The sequence below is a fragment of the Podarcis gaigeae genome (genome assembly GCF_964106915.1).
Source record: "Podarcis gaigeae genome assembly, chromosome: 15".
NCBI classification, from domain to species: Eukaryota; Metazoa; Chordata; class Lepidosauria; order Squamata; family Lacertidae; genus Podarcis; species Podarcis gaigeae.
In genome coordinates this window covers 19,681,488-19,704,227 of record NC_139692.1, presented here as the reverse complement: position 1 = coordinate 19,704,227, position 22,740 = coordinate 19,681,488, and the positions used below count along the sequence as shown (strand labels likewise).

Below are 22,740 nucleotides of genomic sequence, written 5' to 3'. Positions count from 1 at the left end.
TTGACTGGCCCAAGGTCACCCAGTGAGCTTCATGACTGAGTGGGGATTAAAAGTCCCTGTCTTGCAGGTCTCTGTCCCACACTCTAGCTGTTAATACCATGTTGGTGTAGAAGCACAGCATTCTGTGAGGCAAAAGTGGTGGACGCAACTGTTGCCAATGGGTGATGTTGTTTGGTGTCTCCTCAGACTGTGGGCTCCTCAGACTGTAGTGCCCTGCCCAGCACTAACAACTCCACTGCTTCCTGACCCAGGGGGAAACAGAGAGGCTCTTGTCTCAGGATGACTGAGGATTTGCACACAGAACTTGAAAAGCCTCATTTGGGCAGGAGAGTGCCCAAAACACAACACAGCGGCCTTCATTACATTTTGAAGTCATACATATTACCATCTAAAGAGGTGTTCCTCCCCCTAAGAACATTAAGCCTGGAGTCTAAAATCACTTAGCTGCACCACCGCACACACTCAAACCCGAGTGTGCAGTTTTTTCTCTGACACATGTAGGTGCTTTGAAATGTGCAGATAAGGCCTTAGTTCGTCAGGGTATTTCTTCTTCTGGGTGTTTAATGAATGCCAGAGATTGTAATAGATCAACAGTAAGTGGTTCCCAGGCCCATGAATTAGGGGTTCTGCTAGTTCTAGATGGAGTTGCACTGCCTCTGAAAGAAGAGGTTAGGAAGTTCAGGGGTGCTCTTTGAACCATCTTTGTTCATGGAGGACCAGGTGGCCTGTGATGAAGAGTCATCAGCTTCAGGTGGTGTACCAACTGGATTGCTGGTGCATCTGGACAGTAATATCTTGGTCCCTGTGGCATTGGTAATCTCAGGTCTTGACTACCATATGTGGGGATTCCTTTGCAGTTAGTCTGGAAGCTGCATCTAGTGCAGAACACCACCGCTTGGCTGATGAGTGGTGCTCCTCACTGGGCACATATCATGCCAATGCTGGGGGGGGGGGGCTGCACTGGCCGCCTATTAGCCACTGAGCCACTCTTAAGGTTCCATCCTAAATAACCTGGACCAGGTTGCCTGAAAAACTGTCTTCCCCTCCACTGTCCATTAAGGGCACTAGGGTCAGCTAATAGAACCCAGATAGTTTTGCAACAGCCTGAAGATGATCGATGTGGTAACACAGAGACAGGCTTTTTAAATGGTGGCACTAGTGCTTAGATATGAGAGACCCCATCAATACTGGCATCCCGCCGACTCTTGAAGACACACCTATTCAGGCAAGCCTTCCTCTGAGCAGAATTTTATTGTTCTATTTATGAAAAAGCTCTTGTCCTGCTTTTTAATTGCTTTTTTATACGGTATACTTTAATGTTTTAGTTTCCAATGGAATTGTTATTGAATATTTTACTTACGTATTGATTTCATAGTTGTAAACAGCTTAGAAGACATTTTGGCATACAATTGGCTTATTTCATAACTTTTATATATCACCTGACTGTAAAAAAAGTAAAAGTAAAAGCAGATCCAGTTTCACTTTCCATGTCATAACCATGTCATATTCAGGATTACATTTCACCACAGAGTTCCTGGGAGACCTCCTGAGCAAGTTTAGTGATCAGATCAAACCTTTCCACTGCTGAGAGCTGAAAGGGGGATTCTGGCACAATTGTCCCTCCCTGTTGTTTAAAACATAGTAGCACTTTAAATAATAAACAGGATAAACACTTGATTTTCGAGACACAACAGAAGCTGTGCCTTGGTTTAGGTAGGAAAGCTTTTGTTTATTATTGCGTTTATTTATTATGTTAGTGGGCTGATTTATTTGATTTCTGCTTTGGCTTCATGGTTGTAATAAGTTTAAATAAATATAAAGGATCGATTTCATGGCTAGCCTCCAGGAGATATTGGAGACTAATCTGTCAGATCAGAAGAAAAAGCATCCTGAGTTTTTGCAAGAAGAACTCACTGAAAGTTTCCCCCTATTATTTAAAGAAATAATACCAGTGTTGCCCTAAGCACTATAAAACCACACGTCTGAATTGCCGTCACGTTCTTCTGCAAATGAGAATTTTAGAGAGAGAAAAGAAGAGGCAAAAATGCCACACTAGTCCTTCTTGGAAAGGAATCCAGATCCCCGAAGACCCAGTCCATCTTTTCTAGGCGGTTGCATCTGCTTCTCCTCTCCAGTACTCCTTGATGCTTATTGCACTGTACTATTTCGGTGGCCAGTCTGGGTGGAAGAACACGGTGAGGTGCCACGCCCCTCCTCCCTTCCCAACAATCCCACCAAAGCAAATCCAGGACGGCGCAGGGATCTCTTGTTGTGCCTGTGTGCTGAGGCTGGGACTGTCACTCATTCTCTGATCAGCTCATGAAAGCAGCTAGATAGCAGCTGGACAAAAATAATAGATATATATATATATATTAAAATATTACACCGTTCCGGGGGGATTTTTTTCCCACGTCTCCCCCCACCCTTCTTCGCTTTGCACCTGAATCTCTCGTCTTAACCGGCCCAGGTTCCTATTTGAAAGAGGAAAATATATATGCAAGAAAACTTCGTCTCCATTCGGCAGATGACAATGCTTCAAAGCAAGGATCTCATCTGGACTTTGCTATTCATCGGGACTGCAGGTACACCTTTTTGCATTTTTTAAAAAAGCAAACCTTAAAGTGATGATTATTTGCATGTAATTTCCTCTGGATTAGATGCTGGTGTCTTACACTCCCCGCCCCGCGTCCCCGGCTTCAGTTTGCAGCAAGGGATGGAATCCGGTTTGTTTGCTCGGATGGCAGACCGGGGGGCTTTGCAATTTGCCTTCTCGGCTGGCTTCTTCCTCCAAATGTTTGTCGCGTGGAATTTGTACGCGTGAGGTTTTTCTTATTTTTTTGTGACCGTTGCTTTTGCTTTCCCCCCCTTCCCAAATCCTCCATCCTTGTTGCATGCCTACATTTTTTTTTTGAAGGAAACATTTTTTGGGTGACTCTTGATGGTGCTAGGAGACATTTGGTTCATATGGGAGGTGCTGCTCCAACAAACCGGAATGCTAAACATGAGCCCCCCCTCCTATTCCCCACCCCAAGATCCAACTCGAGCATCTTCAGAATAAACCAGGCGCGCGGGGGGGGGGTGTCGTCTCAATTTTTATTTGTCTTTAAAAAATAAAATAAAAATAAAAATGGCAGGGACCACCTTCTGCTTCGGAGGATTGTCAGACTCTGCTTTATTCTGTTAACGGTTTGCAAATTTGAGATCTAGAGGGAAAGAAAATCCGGGAGTGGAATTGGTCCGGGGGTTGCGGCGGGGGGGGGGGGGGAGAGGGAGTTAAGGAACCCTGTGGAGCTGGGGGGGGGGAACGAGGGAGAGCGTCTCGTTTTTGGAATTTGTTCGGAGTCCTTGCTCGCCCCCCCCCCCGGGCTGAGTGCATGGTGTCTTTGCTTCTCGAGCAACATTGTTCTCATTCAAAAGAGCATACAGAATTGAGGGATTGGCTGGAACCGGGGGCGGGCGAGGCGGAGGGTTGGGGGGGGGGGTTGGCAAGAGAAGGGAAGATCCAGGGACCGAGCGGTTTGACAGCAGAAAGTGGAAAATCAGAATAGAAACCGGGGGGGGGGGGTGTTTGGATGGAGAGGGCGTAAACCAAGGGCATGGGGGGGGGGGCTCGGGTACGTTTGATGACTCTATTTTTTTTTGGGGGGGGGGAGATTGGGAGGAGATGCAAATAGTGGCGAGATCAGCCCTCCTGTCTCTCTCCCCCCCCCCTTGTGTGATCCTCAGGCTTGTGTCTATTGCCAATTGCAGACAATGGAGGGAGGAGAGAAGGGGGGGGGTTGAGGATGCTGCGTGCGATGTGTTAATGGTGCCGCCGTGTGAGCAGCTGAAGCGCGTGGGGGGGGGGGGGCGAGCGAGGCGGCGATTGGGGCTGTTTATTTCTTCGGCGCACCAGCGAAAGGCTGCTGCAAATTCCCCACAGGCGATTTCTTCTTATCATTATTATTTGCAGCCGGGAGTGATAGTGGAGGGAAATCGACGCTTTGCATTTTTGCAAATAAAAGCCCTGCTTTGGGCCGGGAGTTTGGGGGGGGAGAACAGGATCGCTCGCTAAATAAATAAATAGATAGATAGATAGATAGATAGATAAACAAACGGATAAGGGAGGCGACGTCGTCGTTGCAAAGGGACCAGGTGGGGCTGCGTGTGAATTTTATGGCGGCGCAAATGGGGAAATTGCTTTTTTTTATTTTTTTTTTAAAAAATCAAATCAAATCTGGGTACGGAGCTGGGGGGGAGGAAGCTCCCCACAGTGCAAACGCGTCCCCCCCCCATCCCCGCTTTCCATCCCCAGCGGCTTGGACGCGCCGTGTGTGTGTGTCTGTGCGCGCGCGCGCGTATTGCCGCGTGCATTGCAATAGATGGAGAGCGCGCGCGCGCGCTGCTGCTGCTGCTGCTGCTTCTGCTTGTGATGGAAGCGACGGGCGAGCGCGAGCCACACTGCCCGGGCTGAGGTGTGTGCGCGTGAGGGAGGGGGGGGGGTTGTTGATTGAGGCCTCGGCCAATCAGAACCTAGCAGAGGCCGAGCGGGAAATGCCGTTAGGGTCTCTCTTTTTTTTGGATAGCCCAACGTTCGGAGCAACCCCGCCCCTCGGGAGCGCCCCCTCCCCTCCAGTTCCTAACGGGCATCATTACCTCAGAGGGGCAGCCCGCCAATGTCGCCAAATGCCTCTTCTTCGCCTCTCCTCCCCTCCAAAAAATAAAATAAAAATCCACGACGCTTCACAGCTTCCGACAGTTAGGCGTATTATAAAGCAGATTCTTACTCCACCTCCTCACCAATTATTTTATTACACTGAAAAGCTCTTCCACACGTACCAAGAATGAGACATTTGTGAGCTTCACACAGTGATAGTTGTTTCTCAAAGGCTTACTCCTCCTCTCAGTACAGTTTTTCCCCTCCCAAAGACCCCACATGGAGATACAGCCGAAGAGGAGGCAGACTAGAATCCCACAGCCCCACCTGGCACCGCGCTTGCCTGGTGCCAGGCGTCTCTCGCTTGTTGTTGACGGAAATCCCCACAGAACTGCGACAAATGTTAAAAATACCTCAGCCGCACCACCCCCGTGGAAACGCAGCCTCACCTGAAGAAGCTTCCCACTTTCATGGCTTGCTAGTAGCTTGTGTTATATTGACATGGGGCCAGCCGGATCCCTCACAAATGCCATCCTCGCATTCTGGGCTTGATGCTGTGGAACGGGGGTCCTTGGGGAGGAGCTGTTGGCAACAGGATATTTTTAACTTATCAGATCCGTCCCCCCCCCCCCAAGTAAATATTAAATGGGCGGGAATGCAGGCTGGCATTTTGCTTACAGTGACGTTATTTGGTTGGTGCGAAAAAATGTTGCATGCATGAAGAGCACCGATTCCAAGTAAGCATCCGATGCCTAGAAGAAGCACCTTCTGCCACTGCTCTCCATCATTACAAAAGCCTCACAAAAGCCCTTGTCCCATCAAGGCAAAGGGTCAGCCTTCCTCATGGAAAATGGGAGTTCCTAAGTCTGTTATCAAGTACTGTAGTACTGCAGCCACTGTCATGGTAAGCACCCCCTTGTTGGGCTTAAGGTTGGAGACTTTGCCGTGATTCCCTGCTCCGTGAATGATGCTCTGTGCTATTGAAAATCTGCCCCAGGATAGGGAATGTCAGGGGCCAGATGTTGCCCTCCAGCTTCTCTGTCTGGCCCTTGGGACTTTCCCCAGGCCACACCCTTCACTGGCCTTTATTCACACCCTCCATGAATGCTTTTGCCTGGCTGGAATGTGTCCCTGAATTCTGATAATGCTTATTGCTTGCCTGGATGGAGGCAATGTGTGTGTAGAAACTTGCTTGCTGTACAAAGGTAAAAAATTGCATTTGTTCCTCCACCCCATTTTGTCTCTAACCCCACCTGATATATGGCCCTTGGAAGGTTGTCTAGAAGGGAATGTGGCCCTCGGACTGAAAAGGTTCCTCACCCCGCTCTAAAAAGATAGTATTGCCTCACCAGATTTCAGTAAGAGGCCTCCCAGGTTTGTGCCCATCGTTGCAAAAGCTCAGCCTACGTTTCGATCCTATGCTATGTACACCAAATTATATACTCTTTATGCTCTGCGTGAATAGGTCTGGCATAAGCTACCACCTCTAGTTTTGTGTGCATTTAAGTGGGTTAAAAATACCCACTTCACCCATAAGTATGTAGTGAACGTGTGAAGCTCCAGGAAAGGTGAGTCTATAGTTTGTGTGGACAATCTACTATTTATTTATTTATTTATTTATTAAATTAATATACTGCTTGATTGTGAAACAAAAACAAAAACCCAAAACGTTTTACAAAAGGAATATTGTAAACAATAAACACTACTGCTTGCAAGTTGAATCTATTGCTTCTTGTCCAACCTGCAACAGCTCTTTGCTGAGGTTTACCTTGCCCAGTATTGCTGAGATACCACATCCGGTCAGTGCAAATAACAGTTCCTGTCACATCAGAGCTGGATTTAGGAAAGTGCAACTGGTTCTCTCACATTGGGCACCAAGCCAAGAGAGGACGCTGCAGGGGGTGCTGCAACAATGACAGGCAATGGAAGATGGGGAGGGGGGATTTTGGCTTTGCACAATTTTCTTGTGAAAGCTCGAAGTCTGCCACTGGTCACATAGTCTGCAAACAACCACTGTTGAGATTCCAATAAATGAACTAATCGTGTAAAATTGTGCCTCTATATTTTGTATTTGAGAGAAAGAAAGATGTAGAAGTTACAGTCTTTGTTACAGATCATAGAATCTAGAGAAACCTGTTGTCCTCCAAATGTTCCATTCCCATCAGCCCCAGCCAACATTCCCAGTGATCAGGAATGTTGGGAGTTGTAGTCCAGTGCCACAGGTTGCCCCTCCCTGATCTATTGCAAGAGAGTATTTTGCATACATATTATTCCTACCTATTTAGTTCCATCTTCTTTTCTCACTGTTAATAGTCTATGCCACTAATTCCAATAGAACTGATCCAGAATTGGCCTCCACAGTCACTTACGGACCCACTGTTAAGACCGTATTCATAGAAGACACTCTTACTCGGCTACGAGTGATCACCAATGAAAAGATAGAAGTCTATGCCACTTCTCTGAGCAGAGTAATAAGGATCTGGTTTGGTTTCCTTTGGAATGAGGCAAATTAAAGCTTATTGGTATTTTGTGTAATATTTGCCTTTATTTACAAACATGGGTGGTGGCACAGGTTAAAGACTCCACAGGACAAAGTGAGCTGCTGGCATATCAGCTCTCTGGGAGAAGCCCAGCACCCTAAGATGCATACAGAGCCAAACCCCAGCTCTCTGTGTCTCTCTCAATTCAGACTGCAGCCTGTTGTTATTTTTGACACACAACCTTGCTTGCCCCCTCTTCCTGACTAGAGGTGGTGCTGGGGAATTCAGATGAGTCTTGGCAAACTACACCACTTTGTTTGTTGTTTAGTCGTGTCTGACTCTTTGTTATCCCATGGCCCAGAGCACGCCTGTCTTCCACCGCCTCCCGCAGCTTGGTCAAACTCATGTTCGTAGCTTCGAGAACACTGTCCAACCATCTCGTCTTCTGTCATCCCCTTCTTGTGCCCTCAATTTCCCCCAACATCAAGGTCTGTTACAGGGAGTCTTCTCATCTCATGAGGTGGCCAAAGTATTGGAGTCTCAGCTTCAGGATCTGATGCTGTTAAGGTGCTGCACTCAATATGCCAGCAAGTTTGGAAAACTCAGCAGTGTCCAGATGATTGGAGAAGATCAGTCTACATCCCAACCCAAAGAAGGGCAGTGCCAAAGAATGCTCCAACTACCACACACCACTTGGTATTCTCACAGAAATCTGATGGGAAACCCACAACACCTCATATAGAATTAGTTCTTCTACATCCACTGTAGCTTCAAAGATATTTGGTTTTTTTTAAATGTATACAACACACAGCTTTTCACATGTGTTTCAAAATGGCTTACAAAGAAAAAAACCATATAATATACAAAATTTAAATCTAGATTAAAGCATCAGAAAACAAGAGTATTGGAGCAGCATTCATGGTACATTGGCCATTGATCTTGGAGAAACTAATGCATCCAGTAGATTGTCACCTGCCATCATTAGCATAATTACTGTTTGGTCCTCATCTGTGCTGGACAGAACATTTAAAACTCTGGAGCTAACGTTGTTAGGGATTGTTTTCCAAGTAAAATCACATCCCAACCAACTTTATTTCTGCCAGTTGGCACATTCTGAGGGGATGTGTCTTGTCCTAGAACATACATTCCAACCACACAACACCTGTTGTGTAGGAATGATGGATACAACCTCCTTTTAACTGCTCCTTGTTCTTAAGATTTCTCTCAACAAACCGCAATAGGGTGCTATTGCCTCTTACATAACTGTGGTTAGCAATTGTCTTATGGAAACTGCTAAACTAGCCTTCCATGTCAGATGTGTGGTTTTCACCTATTCCTTGCCCTTTCTGCTCAACTTTCAGTTAATCAACTGCTTATGCATTTCATCTTATACATTTCCCAGCTGTCATATACAGTACATACTAACATATTGTCCTACCACAATACACTGCTATCACCAAATACCGGCCTTGTTTTTGGATACATGGTATGAATTGTACTTCAGATGACAAGGAAATAGTGTAGGGTTGTGAAACCGTTTTCAGCTTGAGGACTGCATTCCCTTCTAGACAAGCTTCTGGGGGCAAATTGCTAATGGTGGGCTGGTCCAGAGGCAAAAGTACGCAGAGCAACAAATATGAATTTTACCTTTGTGTGGTAGGCTAGATTATTTATCACTCCACCCAGGCAAGCAAGAAGCATTAGCAGAGTTCAAGGACATTTTCTAGATAGGCAAAAAGACTTTAAAATGGCATGAAGAACAGCTACCGAGGGGCATCGCCAGTCTTGAGGGCCACATAGAAACCTGGAGACTGCATTTAGCCCATAGGCTTGAGACTCTCCATCCCTGAAATGGGGGAGGCAATTTATTTTCCCCAGAAGTGAGCACCCAAATGTTCATTTGTCACTTCTTTGTTTTAAAGGATGTTTTATGCAGTAGTGTTACAAAAGATTACAATAATGGTCCAGGGTTCTTGAGGAGCTGCATGAGCTGAATGCAGGAATCGTTTCAACAAACATAAAATGGAGAAGCCAATTACAAATAGGAAAAAGTGAAATCCATATTTTGTTGTCACGAGCAACATTTTCCTTTCATAGAACAACGGAACTGTTTTAATGTACTAAGCCTTTCCTCTTGGGGGAAATATGGCTGCAAACAAAAGACAGACAAAATGGTGGCTAGAGGGTTCCATCAACCATAGTATACCAATTAAAAACAAAACTGTCTCCTATTTACAGTAGCTTAAATGAAAGCAGAAAAAGGAGATAGCTGCAGGGGTGTAGTGAAGAAGCCTTCAATAAACTCTCAGCTGTGATCACCCGGTGGGGTGGGAATAAAGGCTTATTTTCTGCCCACCCCATCTTTCAAAATCACCTTCCCTTTTGTTTACATTTTCTGTGTCCAGGGATAGCGACACCCTAATTTACTTTTCAGATTAAAACAATATTCCTTTCATAATGCAGGCCTTCATTTATAGATACAGCAGATGGCTCCTCTTCTTGTGTGCTCATGCTGAGTACTATACGATTTCTTAAATAATAGAGTGTTTTCTATATATAATCCTTCCACATATCGACATGCAGACTTGAGGATCTTGGTCTTGACCAGTTGATTTTTTTTAAAGGGACAGTTAATTTTAATTTAATGAATTTCAATATTTTAATTCTTCCAAGGATTATGGCTGTTTTCCAGATTGCAAATTGCCTTGATGTTTTCCTGGCAGAGCTCCAGATATATATATTTTACAGATACTGTATCATGTATTTTGCTATAAGGAGAAAATAAAAATTGGCACTTTACTCTTAAAAGAAGATATAGACTACAATGGGTCGGATGGCAAGAGACCAGAAACAATTGATGTGGGGGGAGGAGGAGAAAATGCACCTGCTACCATCAAGTCTGGAGGGAACGACAAACAGCAGCCAAATGAGACAAAAAGCACACTTTATGTTTCTTGATGTAAAAAGAACACCACCCCTCATTTTATTGATCCCTGAAGGAGTTTGAGGTATATGCAGGTTTCCTGCCCCCTGGTTTTATTAGCGTGTGTGCAGTTTTTGAAGTATTATAACATTTTTATAGGGAGTTCAAATGTCAGCAGCAAATTTCTGGTCTACCTTGTGCTCCTTTGGGGCAGATGTTACAGGATGACTGGGATGTACACATACATGAAGTCAGAGCCCAAGGAACCCCAGGAGTCTGTTCACCTCAACACTTTTTTTTTAACATTCTTGCCTAAAAAATCAGTACTGGCTCCTAAGAATTCAAAATACTTTCCCAATCTTGAACAGCACATTTTTGGGAAGGCAGATTTTGGTATGTATACTACACATACCATCTATTATTACCTGGGAGAATTAATGGGGCCATATAGCTTTGCATGCAATACCAGGAGTTGTCAAAGTTTGCCACAATGAGGGGTCTCTTCTGAGTGCAATTATACTGGCATTTTTTTTGGCAGCGCTTATTGTTTATTGGAGGAGAGAATAAAGTGGGTATCTGGAATCATTCCTTCCCCTCCAAGGAAAAGTGATCATTGTTGATCAAGAACAATGGAAGCAGCCTCAGATATGGCTTTGGTAAGCATGAACTGCTAGGGTCAGAAGGATGATCTGTGTACATAATCTTTTTTACATGTGTGAATCACCCCTGATGGATTATGTTTAAATGAGTAGATCATAGAATTTAGGTTTGGTTCATATTCTATAGTAGATATGTGTATGGAGGTCCTACACTCCGCAGACAAGACTCCTCTCACAGCCTTGCTGATGTGACCCAAAGGAAAACCGGGCAATACAGTTAGCATCAGGAGTTACTGGAAGGAGGCATACAAGGAGCCATTCAACCGTCCTAGGAATTCCACTTTGGATTTCTTTTTTTAAAAAAAATATATATTTATTAAGATTTTTATACATAAATGCAAAAATAATGAACAATGTAACATATATCATAACATAATTTCTTAACTTCTTTGGACTCCCTCACGTCTCCCGCTCCCACTTGCATCGTTGTCAATTCTTGCCCGCAATTTATCATCTTGTTTACATTCTTGTGTCCCATTCATTTAGAATATAATCTAATAATTCTCCCAAAAGTTTATGATTTTTCCTCAATCTCACTTATCATCCTAATTAGGTCTAATTTAGTGGTGCTCAATTATTTATGATCTAGCCTCCATCTTAACATTCAACCAAATTACAGTGCTTTTTTAAATAAATCTTAAATTTCTTCCAATCTTCTTCAACCTTCTCCCAGGTCTCGGATTCTGCCGGTCATCTCGGCTAGTTCCATATAGTCTATCAGTTGCATCTGCCACTCTTCCAGTGTGGGTAGATCTTGAGTCTTACAGTGCTTAGCGATGAGTATCCTTGCTGCCGTTGTTGTATACATAAAGAATGTTCGGTCCTTCTTTAACACCTTCTGACCGACAATACCCAAAAGGAAGGCCTCTGGTTTCTTAGTAAAGGTATACTTAAATACCTTTTTCAGCTCATTATATATCATTTCCCAGAAGGCCTTCACTCTAGGGCAGGTCCACCAGAGGTGAAAGAATGTTCCATCATTTTCTTTACATTTCCAACATTTGTTATCAGACAAATGGTATATTTTGGCAAGTTTGACTGGGGTCATGTACCATCTATATATCATTTTCATTACATTTTCCTTCAAAGTATTACATGCAGTGAAGTTCAGCCCGTTGGTCCACAACCTTTCCCAGTCCTCAAACATGATATTATGCCCAATGTCCTGTGCCCACTTTATCATAGCCGATTTAACCATTTCATCTTGTGTATTCCATTTTAACAGCAAGTTATACATTCTTGAAAGTACCTTAGTCTTAGGTTCTAACAGTTCTGTTTCCAATTTCGATTTCTCCACCTGGAACCCTAACTTTTTGTCATTTTTAAAAACTTCATTAATCTGAGCGTAGTGTAACCAGTCTCGCACTTTATCCTTCATTTTCTCCAAACTCTGCAATTTCCAATTGTCTCCATCTTTTTCTAATATTTCCCAATATTTTGGCCATTTGGCCTCCATATTGGGTCTTTTTCGGACCTTAGCTTCCAGCGGTGAAAGCCACCTTGGAGTTTTATTTTCCAATAAGTCTTTATATTTTGTCCAGACATTAAACACTGCTTTTCTGACAATATGGTTCTTAAAGGCCTTATTGATCTTAACCTTGTCATACCATAGGTATGCATGCCAACCAAAAGCATTGTTAAAACCTTCCAGATCCAAAACGTCAGTGTCCTCGAGAAGTAGCCAGTCTTTTAGCCAGCAGAAAGCTGCGGCCTCATAGTACAGCTTTAGGTCTGGCAGGGCAAAGCCCCCTCTTTCTTTCGCATCAGTTAATATCTTAAACTTAATTCTGGGCTTTTTGCCCTGCCAGACAAACTTAGAGATGTCTCTCTGCCACTTCCGGAAGCACTCCGTCTTGTCCACAATCTGTAGTGTTTGAAACAAAAACAACATTTTTGGCAATACATTCATCTTAATAGCAGCAATTCGGCCTAACAAAGAAAGTTTCAATTTTGTCCAACTGTCTAAGTCTCTCTTAATTTCAGACCAACATTTTTCATAGTTATCCTTAAAAAGACTCAGATTTTTTGCTGTTGTGTTTACCCCTAGGTACTTTACTTTTTTAACCACAGTTAGTTCTGTCTCTCTCTGAAACCGTTCTGACTCTGAATCTGTCAAATTTTTTCCCAACACCTTAGTTTTCTGTTTGTTTAATTTAAATCCCGCCACCCGACCAAAATCTTGAATCAGTTGTAATACTCTTTTCGTACTAGATTCTGGCTCCTGCAGGGTCAAAACTAGGTCATCTGCAAAAGCTTTAAGTTTGTATTGTTTCGCTCCGACCTGGATTCCTTCCACCAACCGGTCCCCTCTGATCATATTCAAGAGCACCTCCAGAACCGAGATAAATAGCAGAGGGGAAATAGGGCAGCCTTGTTGTGTTCCTTTTTCAATTTTAAACTCTTCTGTAACCACATTGGGAATTCCACTTTGGATTTCTGTAGGGTTTACGTAGCCTTTTCTTCTCCCGAAGAAATCCCGCAAGGCAGTGGAGGTTTAGGATCAGACTTTTCCTTCTCCTAGATAGGCTATCTTCCCAGGTTGATGAGCCCCTTCTACCCCTCACTTCTGTCTACAGCACATGCAGAAACTGCCTTCTTGACTGTTGGACCTACTGTTAGTTTTGTCCGCTCAATTTGCCAGAGCTCGTCTTTGCATGCAGGGCATGTCCCTAACTCACTGAGGATTTGAGACCAATCAGCTACCCTCTCCTGGTTTAGCTAGCCAGTCAAAGCCATTTCCCAGGGTGTGGCTGCTGTCACATGCTGACAGCTTCTAGGAACCACAGGTGAGAGCTGAGTGCAGGGCAGTGACCAAAGTTGGATAAATTACCCCAGAAGAGGCACATGTCCCCTATAAGAGGTACTACCCCTCCCCTAATACCCCTTACACCCAAGGGATGAAAATAACACCAGTTGATTTCCTCATGAGGCCAACCTGGTGATGGCTCATTGTGGGTGGGTTGTTGAAGAAACAATGGTGCTGATGGCCGGTCATTAGCCCCTCAATGGAAACCATCAACCAGGCAGGAGTCTCTGCCAGGCACAGAGGGAGAGGTTGCCAGGGTTATGGTGTGTGTTGGTGTAACAGGAAGGGGGAGTTGTGTTTTGTAAGGCTTTGGGGGAAGAAGGGAGGGGCCAGAACTCCATGCGGGGGTGGCTGGGATAGGCTTTACACAAAGATTGGTTTCTGTTCTGGACCCAAGCTTGCTGAAGCTATGATGAGAGCAACAAGAGACAGCCTTGGGGTGTAATGTTCTGCATTCCCTCCATCAACACTCAAGTGTAAATATGTGTAAATAAACCATATTTCTTAAAGACACTGCTGACTCTGCCATGCCTCATTCCAAAGAAAACAAACTCTGGTGCCAAGACCCCTGGAATCTCTTGCACCACTTGGCAGAGATTGGGGTGGCTGGTAACAATATCTTTTGTTAGGCATTAAATTCATAGCAGTAAATTTTGAAGGTCAGATTTGCACTGTTTGTGGTCCCTTTGTTTGGAAAAGCACAGTGTCAAACCTTAAAGCTATTGCTGATGCAAAGTGATGCAAATGAGTTGGGGTTGGTGCTGCTGCTATTATGCCCTTTCCTGTTTGTAGTGTTGAAACACTGCTTCTCTCTTGCAGCTGCTCATTAGTAGCTTTGCCTTTTGATGTTACCCTGAATGCCAAATGGCAGGTTTTCAAACGCTTTTAATACACTGTATTTATAACTGTCTTACAGAACCACTGCTAAGTGCGGGAATATCTATCTGTTACTGCCTTACTCAACTTGGTGTATTCCAGGTGTTCTGGACTATAACATCAACTATGTTAGCTGGTAGAAGTTGTAGTTCAAAACATCTGGAGGGCATCACTTTGGGGAAAGCTGATCTATAAGTATTTGTTTTTCAGTTTATAGTACAGCGACCAGATTTTGCACCCAAATAAAGAATATATAAGAAATCAAAGGATGATATTTCAGATTGAAATAATGCTCTTGGTTTTATGGCTCAGACTGTGAGTGTAGCAATACAAAGATTAGAAGGGGGAGATTAAGGTTTGGGTCAAAGCTAATGATTCTTGTGTTATGGTTGCAGTCAGACAGCAGTTGTCTCTCCCCCACTCCCCCAAATAATTTAGGAAGTAGTAGAAAATTGAAAAGATAGAAATATAGCAAGAGCCAAGAGTTGGCAGGATCGTACCTGCTTCCCATACACCACATATTTTTGTCAGCATACTCTGCTGTTCCATGATGTATTTACATGTATACATTTTGCAACAGTACTGGAAGAATTATAATGGGTGCATCATGATACAGACTAAGCTGTAGACTACCCTTTCCCAACCTGGTTCCCTCTAGAAGTTTTGGATTAGGAATCCCATCAGCCCCAGTTAGCAGGGCCAATGGTTGGGATGATGGGAGCTGTCATCTAAAACATTTGGAGGGTTAGAGAAACCTGCATACTTTCCTACACCCTTAATGTACCCTTAAATCCCTGATTCTACTTGCAGAAGGGAAAGGTCTCCTCAACAAGAGAAGCCTCTGCTTTTGGGTTTTTAATTTTAAATGCCACCTGTGCAATGCCTCTGGGCTAGAGTTGATTAAAAGAAAAAAAATGCAGATTACTGTACTAAAGGATTAGCTATGAAAGTATTCCCTTTTAACTTACCTACTAGCATTGCAGCCAGCACATGGCTGATAAGCTACTCACATATAAACCTAACTCTCACTCCGTGTTGGATTTGTCATACTTTTTATTCCTGAATATATTATAGAGACAGAGAAGGGATCAGGTTTCCCATGAGGAATTTTGGAGATCTACTGCTACATCTATAGATAAATTTAAAAGACTTGTTGATGGTCTTTCTTGCATCTTTCTCCATGGTGCTGGATTTATTCTGTGAAATAGGAGGTGATATCTGTGGAGAGTTATTAAGATAATAGTGGCTTGAGAAGGTTGGACTCACACAGAATACTATTGAGAATGACACAGCTTTACCTTGGTGGTCTTCAGTGCCATTCCTGTCTGCTGAATTCCATTTCCCCCTCTTAACCAGCAACTGAAAAAAACTGCTTGTTTTTCTTGAGGGAGTTTTGCTACTTGTTGTTTGAGTGCTGAGACCAAAAAGGAAAAGGCAGAGATACATCAAGCCAGGCCAGCCCTTGTGTAAGCAACATTACACAACAGATGAAACGTGTACGGATGTATCCCCCCCCCCAATTTTCTTCTTTCTTTATGTTTCCACCACCCGCTTATTGTTATTCAATGCCCCCAAACTTCACCTGAGGCTACTACTGCCCCCTGGATTGTTCCAGCATCCCCAGGGGTGTTATTGCAAGAGTTGGAAATACCAGGGAAGATATAAACTTGGAGAAGGATGGAAATGGTAGGCCCGCTATGGAAAAAGGAGAAAAGGTGGAGTTAGAGGTTCATGTGAGTGTAGGAGGGGAGCACCTGTGGCCTACTGAATCAGTGCCGTAGGAAAAGGCAGCAGTTCCTTGTGTGCCTCCTGAATGTACTGAGCTTTCTGAATTGGTGCCTGCAGAGGTACCAGAAAAATGGGTGGAGCAGAAGGGAAAGCACAAGGCTTGTGTGCCTGTTGAATTTGGTGATGTTAAAATGTCACTGATCTTATTCCTGGGGTGCCAGTTCTTAAGTGGACCCAACAGCCAGGATCACCCAGAGTTCCATAGGTTTGGGGGAACAAAAATCACCGTGGAGGTTGCATGCTTTTGTTTAGCTCCATGAACCAGTCCAGAGGTGCTGGGAGCAAGCAAAGAGGATGATTTTTGGCTACCGGTGTGAGGCTGTGGTCCAGGGGATTTTTCAGAAAGTGCCCCAAGATAAAGCCTGGTGGCAAGATTTTGGTTTGGAGTATGGGATAGTGGATGACACAGATTTGCTGATGGGTAGTACAAGGAAGAGAAGTGGAGGATATTCCCCGTGTGCCAGAGAGGAAGCAGCTGGAATCCTGAAATTGTGTCCTGGAATGGCTGCAGAAGCTGATTTGGAGCTGGGGGGTTGGTTTGGAGGTTCACAACCAGAGGGAAGACCAAGATGGAATAGGAGAACTCCAGAAACACTGAGCCTTTGGTTTTGAGCCACAGAGTGATTATTTGATGTACTGGAAGTGAGAACTGTGCAAAAGTCAAAATCCCAGTAGCTAAACCTTTGAAGTTGCTGCGAACCAGGAATCTTGTGTAGCTGTGTAAGCTACTGGAACTCTGTGATGACCCCAGGAGTTCTGTGATTACCCAGGTGGACTACTGCAAGGGGTGGAAGTTTTTGCTCTTGGGATTGTGAACTGATTTGGGCTTGAGAAACAGAGGTTGCCAGGGTGACCTGGGTGCAGTGGGGGAAGCTGGAAGCAGAAGTAGAGAAATGGTTTTCATCAAGTGCTGCTAGGAAGGAGAAGGAGGAAGTGGGCAGAATTCTATGCAGAGACTCAAGGGCAGCATCCATGCTGGCTGGCTGGTTGAGGCTGTTACAGAGAGACATGGGGATGGTGCTTAGGATGCCTCTGGATCCAATGCTGCGCTGCTGGGAAGGATAAGCCCCTCTTGAGATGCAAAGCTGTGAACTCTCTCTCCATAAAACTCAAGTGTAAATATCTGTGAATAAACCATGTTTCATAAAGACACTAGTCTCTGCCGTGCCTCATTCCAAAGGAACACAAACCTTGGTTAAGTGCCAAGACTCCTGGAATCTTGCTACTGCTTTCCAGAGATTGGGGTGGCCTGTAACACATGTATGGCCCTTTCATGTGAACCCCAAACAATGAACAACATATTAAAATATATGCAGAAAAAGTTCAATAAATACAATGAAAACAAAATAAAATAGCAAGTTCATTAAACAAATTTTATATTAGGGACACCAGTTAACTCTGAAACAAAGAAATATACCAAAATATAACAAACCATTGTGCAAGGCTTTCACAGTTCCAACTTGAAAGGTGACTGTGCATTTATTGAGTAAATTAAAGAAAGAAAGGGCATGACAACATGGCAGAGTGCATGGGGATTATATCCATGATGGCACTATGCCATATTTTGCCTGACTCCCCGCTCCCCCAGTAAAAAAAGAAACCCTCTCTTCTATTTTAAGTGAGTTAAGCTATTCATGATGGCATTTTCTAGGAGTTGCTATGCTTGTGTGTTTCTTAAACCTGCCTTAGGGAACTAAAAACTTTACAGGTACAAGTGTTTTCTGCTTTCAGATTGTTCATATTAACAGGAAACTGCAAACTAGAAACCATTTAATTCATCAGCTTCCTTCTTTTAGATATTGTGCGAAAGTTTTTTACTTCACTGCTGGTGCAATCTAAGAGATAGCTCATAGAACTATGTCTACCCTGCAGTTAAATTTGCTAATTAATTACTGCTTCAGCCTTTATCTGTTTACTGTCTTGCATAACAGTGCTAACGATTAGGGCTGTGCATCAGAATTGGCCAATACCCAAGCCAAATTGGGCATATTTGAAGGGCCTCCGGTCTTGGATGAGTCAGGTACATATGCAGCCACAGATCACAGCAAGTTAAACTGGATTGGCACAGAGTAGGGCATTAGGCAGGAAGGATGGGAAAACTGAAAAGGTTGAGACCTACCTGACCGGTGGCTGCATCTTCCCAGGAGAAGGTAGGCCCCATGCCACAGTTCTCTTTCCTGCCTGACACTCTACAGGATCAGTACTGTTGAACAGAGGCATCAGTCCTTTGGGATATGGGGAATTGGATCCTCCTGCTTAACAGCTGTTAAATGGGAGGATCTGATCCTGCACAGTGCAATCAATGCTCCTTTGAGAATTGCTTGCTTCTCTTGGGTGCAGGGAAACGGCTCACAAAGGAGCAGCAACCAGCACCAGATTCTCTGCATCCTGCACTTTGCAGGCGTACCCCTCAAACTTTAAGAACCCTGTTTAAACTGTATGTTAACATGGAGTTTCAAAACCATAGGCCAACTTCCTAATTGTTTTGGGGATAGATCTGGGGCAGCGTGACTGCCTTCCATGGCAGAGCAGGGTAAATCCAGGAGTCAGGGCCCCACGGCAGATCAGGGGTGTGTGTCAGTGCACAGCCCTGCTAACAATAAGAAGAGCCTATTGGATCAGGCAAATGGCCCATCTAGTCCAGCATCCTATTATCACAGTGGCCAACCAGATGCCTGTGGGAAACATGCAAGCAGGACCTGAGCACAAGATCACGCTCCCTTTGGTTTCCAGCAACTGCTAATAGATCTTGTGCCAGAAGATAGTGGTAGCTACTCCTCTTCAAAAGGAAACAACATGTCCCACACTTCTTTCCCGTGATGCTATGCTGATTAAGCTTGGATGAAGCTTTGTATAGTTACTAGTAGGCTTGTGTTCTGTTAGCACCTCAGGTTGTAGTCTTAGAACAGTAATTATTTAAGAAAGAGGTGGATCTTCCTTGAGAGAGTGATGAAGGCACATACTTTTCCTTGGCTCTGCCCAGTTTTTTGTTTTGCTTCAATGGTAACCTGCCACTCTCCATCCAGTGATTAAAAGAATGAGTGCCCCATTGCAATAAATGCGGAGTATATCATGGAGAGGATTGATCAAATTATTTCTTCAAATAGTTAGGCCCAGCTGTGACACTTAACAACTTCTGGTTTAAAATAACCTCTGATCTTGGATTTAGTTTGAAAGAGGAAGAATTCCAGCCTAGCCAGAAGCCTAAAAAGAAAGAAAGGAAGTGCTAGCTTGAAAGAGCAATCCAGCTGGCTTTTATTTTTCAGCCCCAGTCAGAGGTTTAGTTGTTGTGTTTTGCCCATGCTCTGGGCTTTCAGTAACAGAGTATCAAGGATATACAATGAACTCATTCCAAACTCATGGGAATAAATTCAGATTTTAAATATTAAAATTTCAGTAGAAGATAGTTCCAGTTTATCCTCTTCCACCACATAAATTGATCCATTAAAAATTGATCCATCCCATTGTTTACACCTGCGGTGGAGATCTGGAGGATGGTGTAATAATCTGATGCCAAAAGAGACTTGAAAATATCAGGGGCTGTTTGTAATGGAGCACCTGGCAGAGCTTGGATTTCCTGCTGGTTCCACTCTGGACCTCATGAAGAAATGAAGCAGCTGGAGAAATCTGTAAAAATGTAATGTGAGAAGAAGTGTATGGGGGTGGTGTCCTGGCTCTGTTAGTCACCAGTTTGAGCAGTCTGAGCAGCAGTCCATAGGCGTAGCCCCTCCCCAAATTCTGCATGTAGTTATTTTCATAGATCATTGAATGAACTATGTGAAAGGCCAATTGCTCCTCTGCTACTCATTCCACAGGGCTGTTTGATTTTTAAAGGCCTTTGGGATGAGAGCCAGTTTGCTGACACATGAGCCTTCAAAACACAATTGAAATAAAATCTTTGGAAGACAGAGCAACTGGCAAGCAGTGATTCTCTTATTAAGTGGTGGTTTGAAAATAGATAGTGTCTTCTGTAGTGGTGTTCTATTGAAAAGGATTGGATAAGAATATTTTTACACAGTGCTTAAGAAAAAGGAGAGAAAAGAATTACATCTTGCAGTTGTGGGTTTTAATTCTTCATAAAAGAATGAGCCAAGAAAAGTCTCATTGGGATTTCACTGCTATTAATCTGGGTGAATACAATGCGTTTGTTTTATATTGTTGTGGCAAAATGTGCTGATGTTAAAGGTTTTGTGTATATTTTTGCATTTTTATTTTGCTGGCATGGGGAAAAATGAAAATTGACAGTGCAGCGAGTTTTATTAGCACATGAGCAATTTACATCCCCTTGGATAAGATAAACAGAACAAAAGCATTACATATATGTAGAAAATGGTGCTTTCAAACTGTGGTGAGGGTCCTTAACAGTTGCCAAGAGAGACTGAAGAACATCCCTTGATATCTTCCTAGAATGTATCTTCATTGGCCAGGAGGCAGAGAGCCAAATCTTTTAATGTTGATTTTCAGTGCTAGTGATCAGTGGAGTCACCCCCCTCTGTAAAGCCTTTTGATCTGGTACATTAAAGCATTTGAACCTACTTGTATATTCCCTGGGCAGAGAGGTTAGACTGGTGGGCAGAGAGGGATAGAGCCGGCCATTTCTGTGGTTGCACCATGGTTGGGTGAATCACTTTACCTATAAATGCAATCAACCCCCATCTTGCTGTTATTTAGGTGTGATCTAAAAATGTTTTTATTCATGATTGCTTTTAGTGAGGGTGTAGAAGAGCTAAAGGGATTTTATTTTTATTGAGATAAGTGGCTGATAGAACTGGAGTAGAAGATGTGAAATGTTCTACTTCTGCTATTATTGCTTGACATTTTATATGGTTTTGAATTGTTTCATATACTGTAAGCAGTCATGGGAAGATAGTCTATTTTGAACAGTGACATACAGTATAAATTCATACATGTGGTATCTATCTATCTATCTATCTATCTATCTATCATCTATCTATCTATCATCTATCTATCTATCTATCTATCTATCTATCTATCTATCTATCTATCTATCTATATCACACCCACACCCACACCCATTCCCATAACAGGCATGAGAATCATTGTTGCAAGCTGAACCTCTTGTTTACTTCTGTCTTGAAATTAAAGAGACGTGAACAATTGCTTCCTTGACCAGGAGAGGCTTTCCATGGCTAGTGGATGTTCATACTTCTTTTTGATATCCCTTTGATACCCCTTTCACAGATAACAGGTTTCTTTGCAATTTTTAGTGATAATGGTGAGGCTAAAAACCTCCGCTAAGAGATGATCAAAGTTTTTCAGGGCAAGGGACAGTACAGTGGTACCTTGGTAGCTTGGCTCCTGAACAAATTGACTCTCGAATGTCACAAACCTGGAAGTGAGTGTTCAGTTTGTGAACATTTTTCAGAAGCTGAACGTCCGGCGCGGCTTTCACGGCTTCTGATTGAGTGCAGGAAGCTCCTGCAGCCAATTGGAAGCCATGCCTTCGTTTTCAGACTGTTTTGGGAGTCGAATGGACCCCCGGAATGGATTAAGTTTGAGAACCAAGATACCACTGTAGTGTGAACCAGTGCAGCACAGGCCAGATACATGACTAGGTGAAGTATCCCCCCTATCCAAATGGACTGGCATAAGGTGACCAAACCCCTGCTTTTTCCAGACCATAAACTCTTGTAAAATGTATCTTCAGGTTCCTTAACAGTTTTTCAGGGCTTCATGATCTTCATGGGTCTTGGGTTGATCTGGGATTATAGTTCTCATATGTTTACTATGCCACTGGAAGACTGTTTGCTTTTTGTAGATGGCGCACAACCAGTTTCATATTTATGGGCTTTTGCTTTTCAGGTAAAGATAAAATTCTGACACATACAGGTACCTGGATTCCCCCCCCCCCTTCAGAATTTGAGCAATTTAAGTAGTTATTATTTACCTGAAACGTAAGTTGCTTCTCAAATTGTCAGGAGTGTTGGATGTTGTATTGTCCATCCTTAAAATGCCACTGAAAATTTCACACGAATCCTTTGACATCTGGGATTAGATGATTGACATACAGCTTTGAGTTCTCACCTCTAAAAGTGGTACATTTTAGAAAATGGGTACAATTTTTCAGAAGGATTTACAATTGGCAGGCGATGAACAGATTCAGACTCCGATATAGGGTTGCCATGGGCAAAGTTTGAGTCTTGAAATACAAAGTTCATGACATTAAGAAGCTGGGCCTGTATGCCAAGACGATACTATCGTGAGAAGGTGACAAGAGAAAAAACCAAGAAGACAGAAATGGAAATTTATTCATGAAATAATAAAAAAGCCCTTGATTCTGAATAGGTTTTCTCATCTTTCACATCTGTTGTTGAAAGCTTGCGCTATCATTCTAAACAATCATTTTCTGAAATTCCATCACTTGTGTGGTGTGTGGAATTAAAATCACTCCTATTGTCCTGCTTTTTGCAACCATAAAACACTTTGAGGAAAACATCAGACTTTTTAATGAACAACCCCCATTAACATTTTGTTTTTAAAATGTGTTTTCTTCCAGTTCGCAAATATTACGGATTGCATTTGGGTGGATTATTTATGACACCATTTCTGTT

The 22,740-nt window shown here is 43.3% G+C and overlaps 1 protein-coding gene across 11 annotated transcripts in view; it reads left to right on the top strand.

The window, feature by feature from the left end:
* The first annotated feature begins 1,970 nt into the window (after nucleotides 1-1,970).
* The window catches only part of NCAM1 (neural cell adhesion molecule 1), a 216,291-nt gene continuing 195,521 nt past the window's right edge, over nucleotides 1,971-22,740 (top strand). For 5 of the 11 annotated variants that reach the window (XR_014558241.1, XM_083713940.1, XM_083713937.1 and 2 more), the window contains exon 1: nucleotides 1,971-2,582. Coding sequence is in view for 10 of the 11 variants with exons in the window: in XM_083713940.1 (XP_083570066.1) it covers nucleotides 2,495-2,582 (88 nt within the window). In the remaining variant the exon portion in view is untranslated. The remainder of the gene's footprint in view (nucleotides 2,583-22,740) is intronic. The other 6 variants (XM_083713932.1, XM_083713935.1, XM_083713938.1 and 3 more) reach the window with 6 other exon arrangements.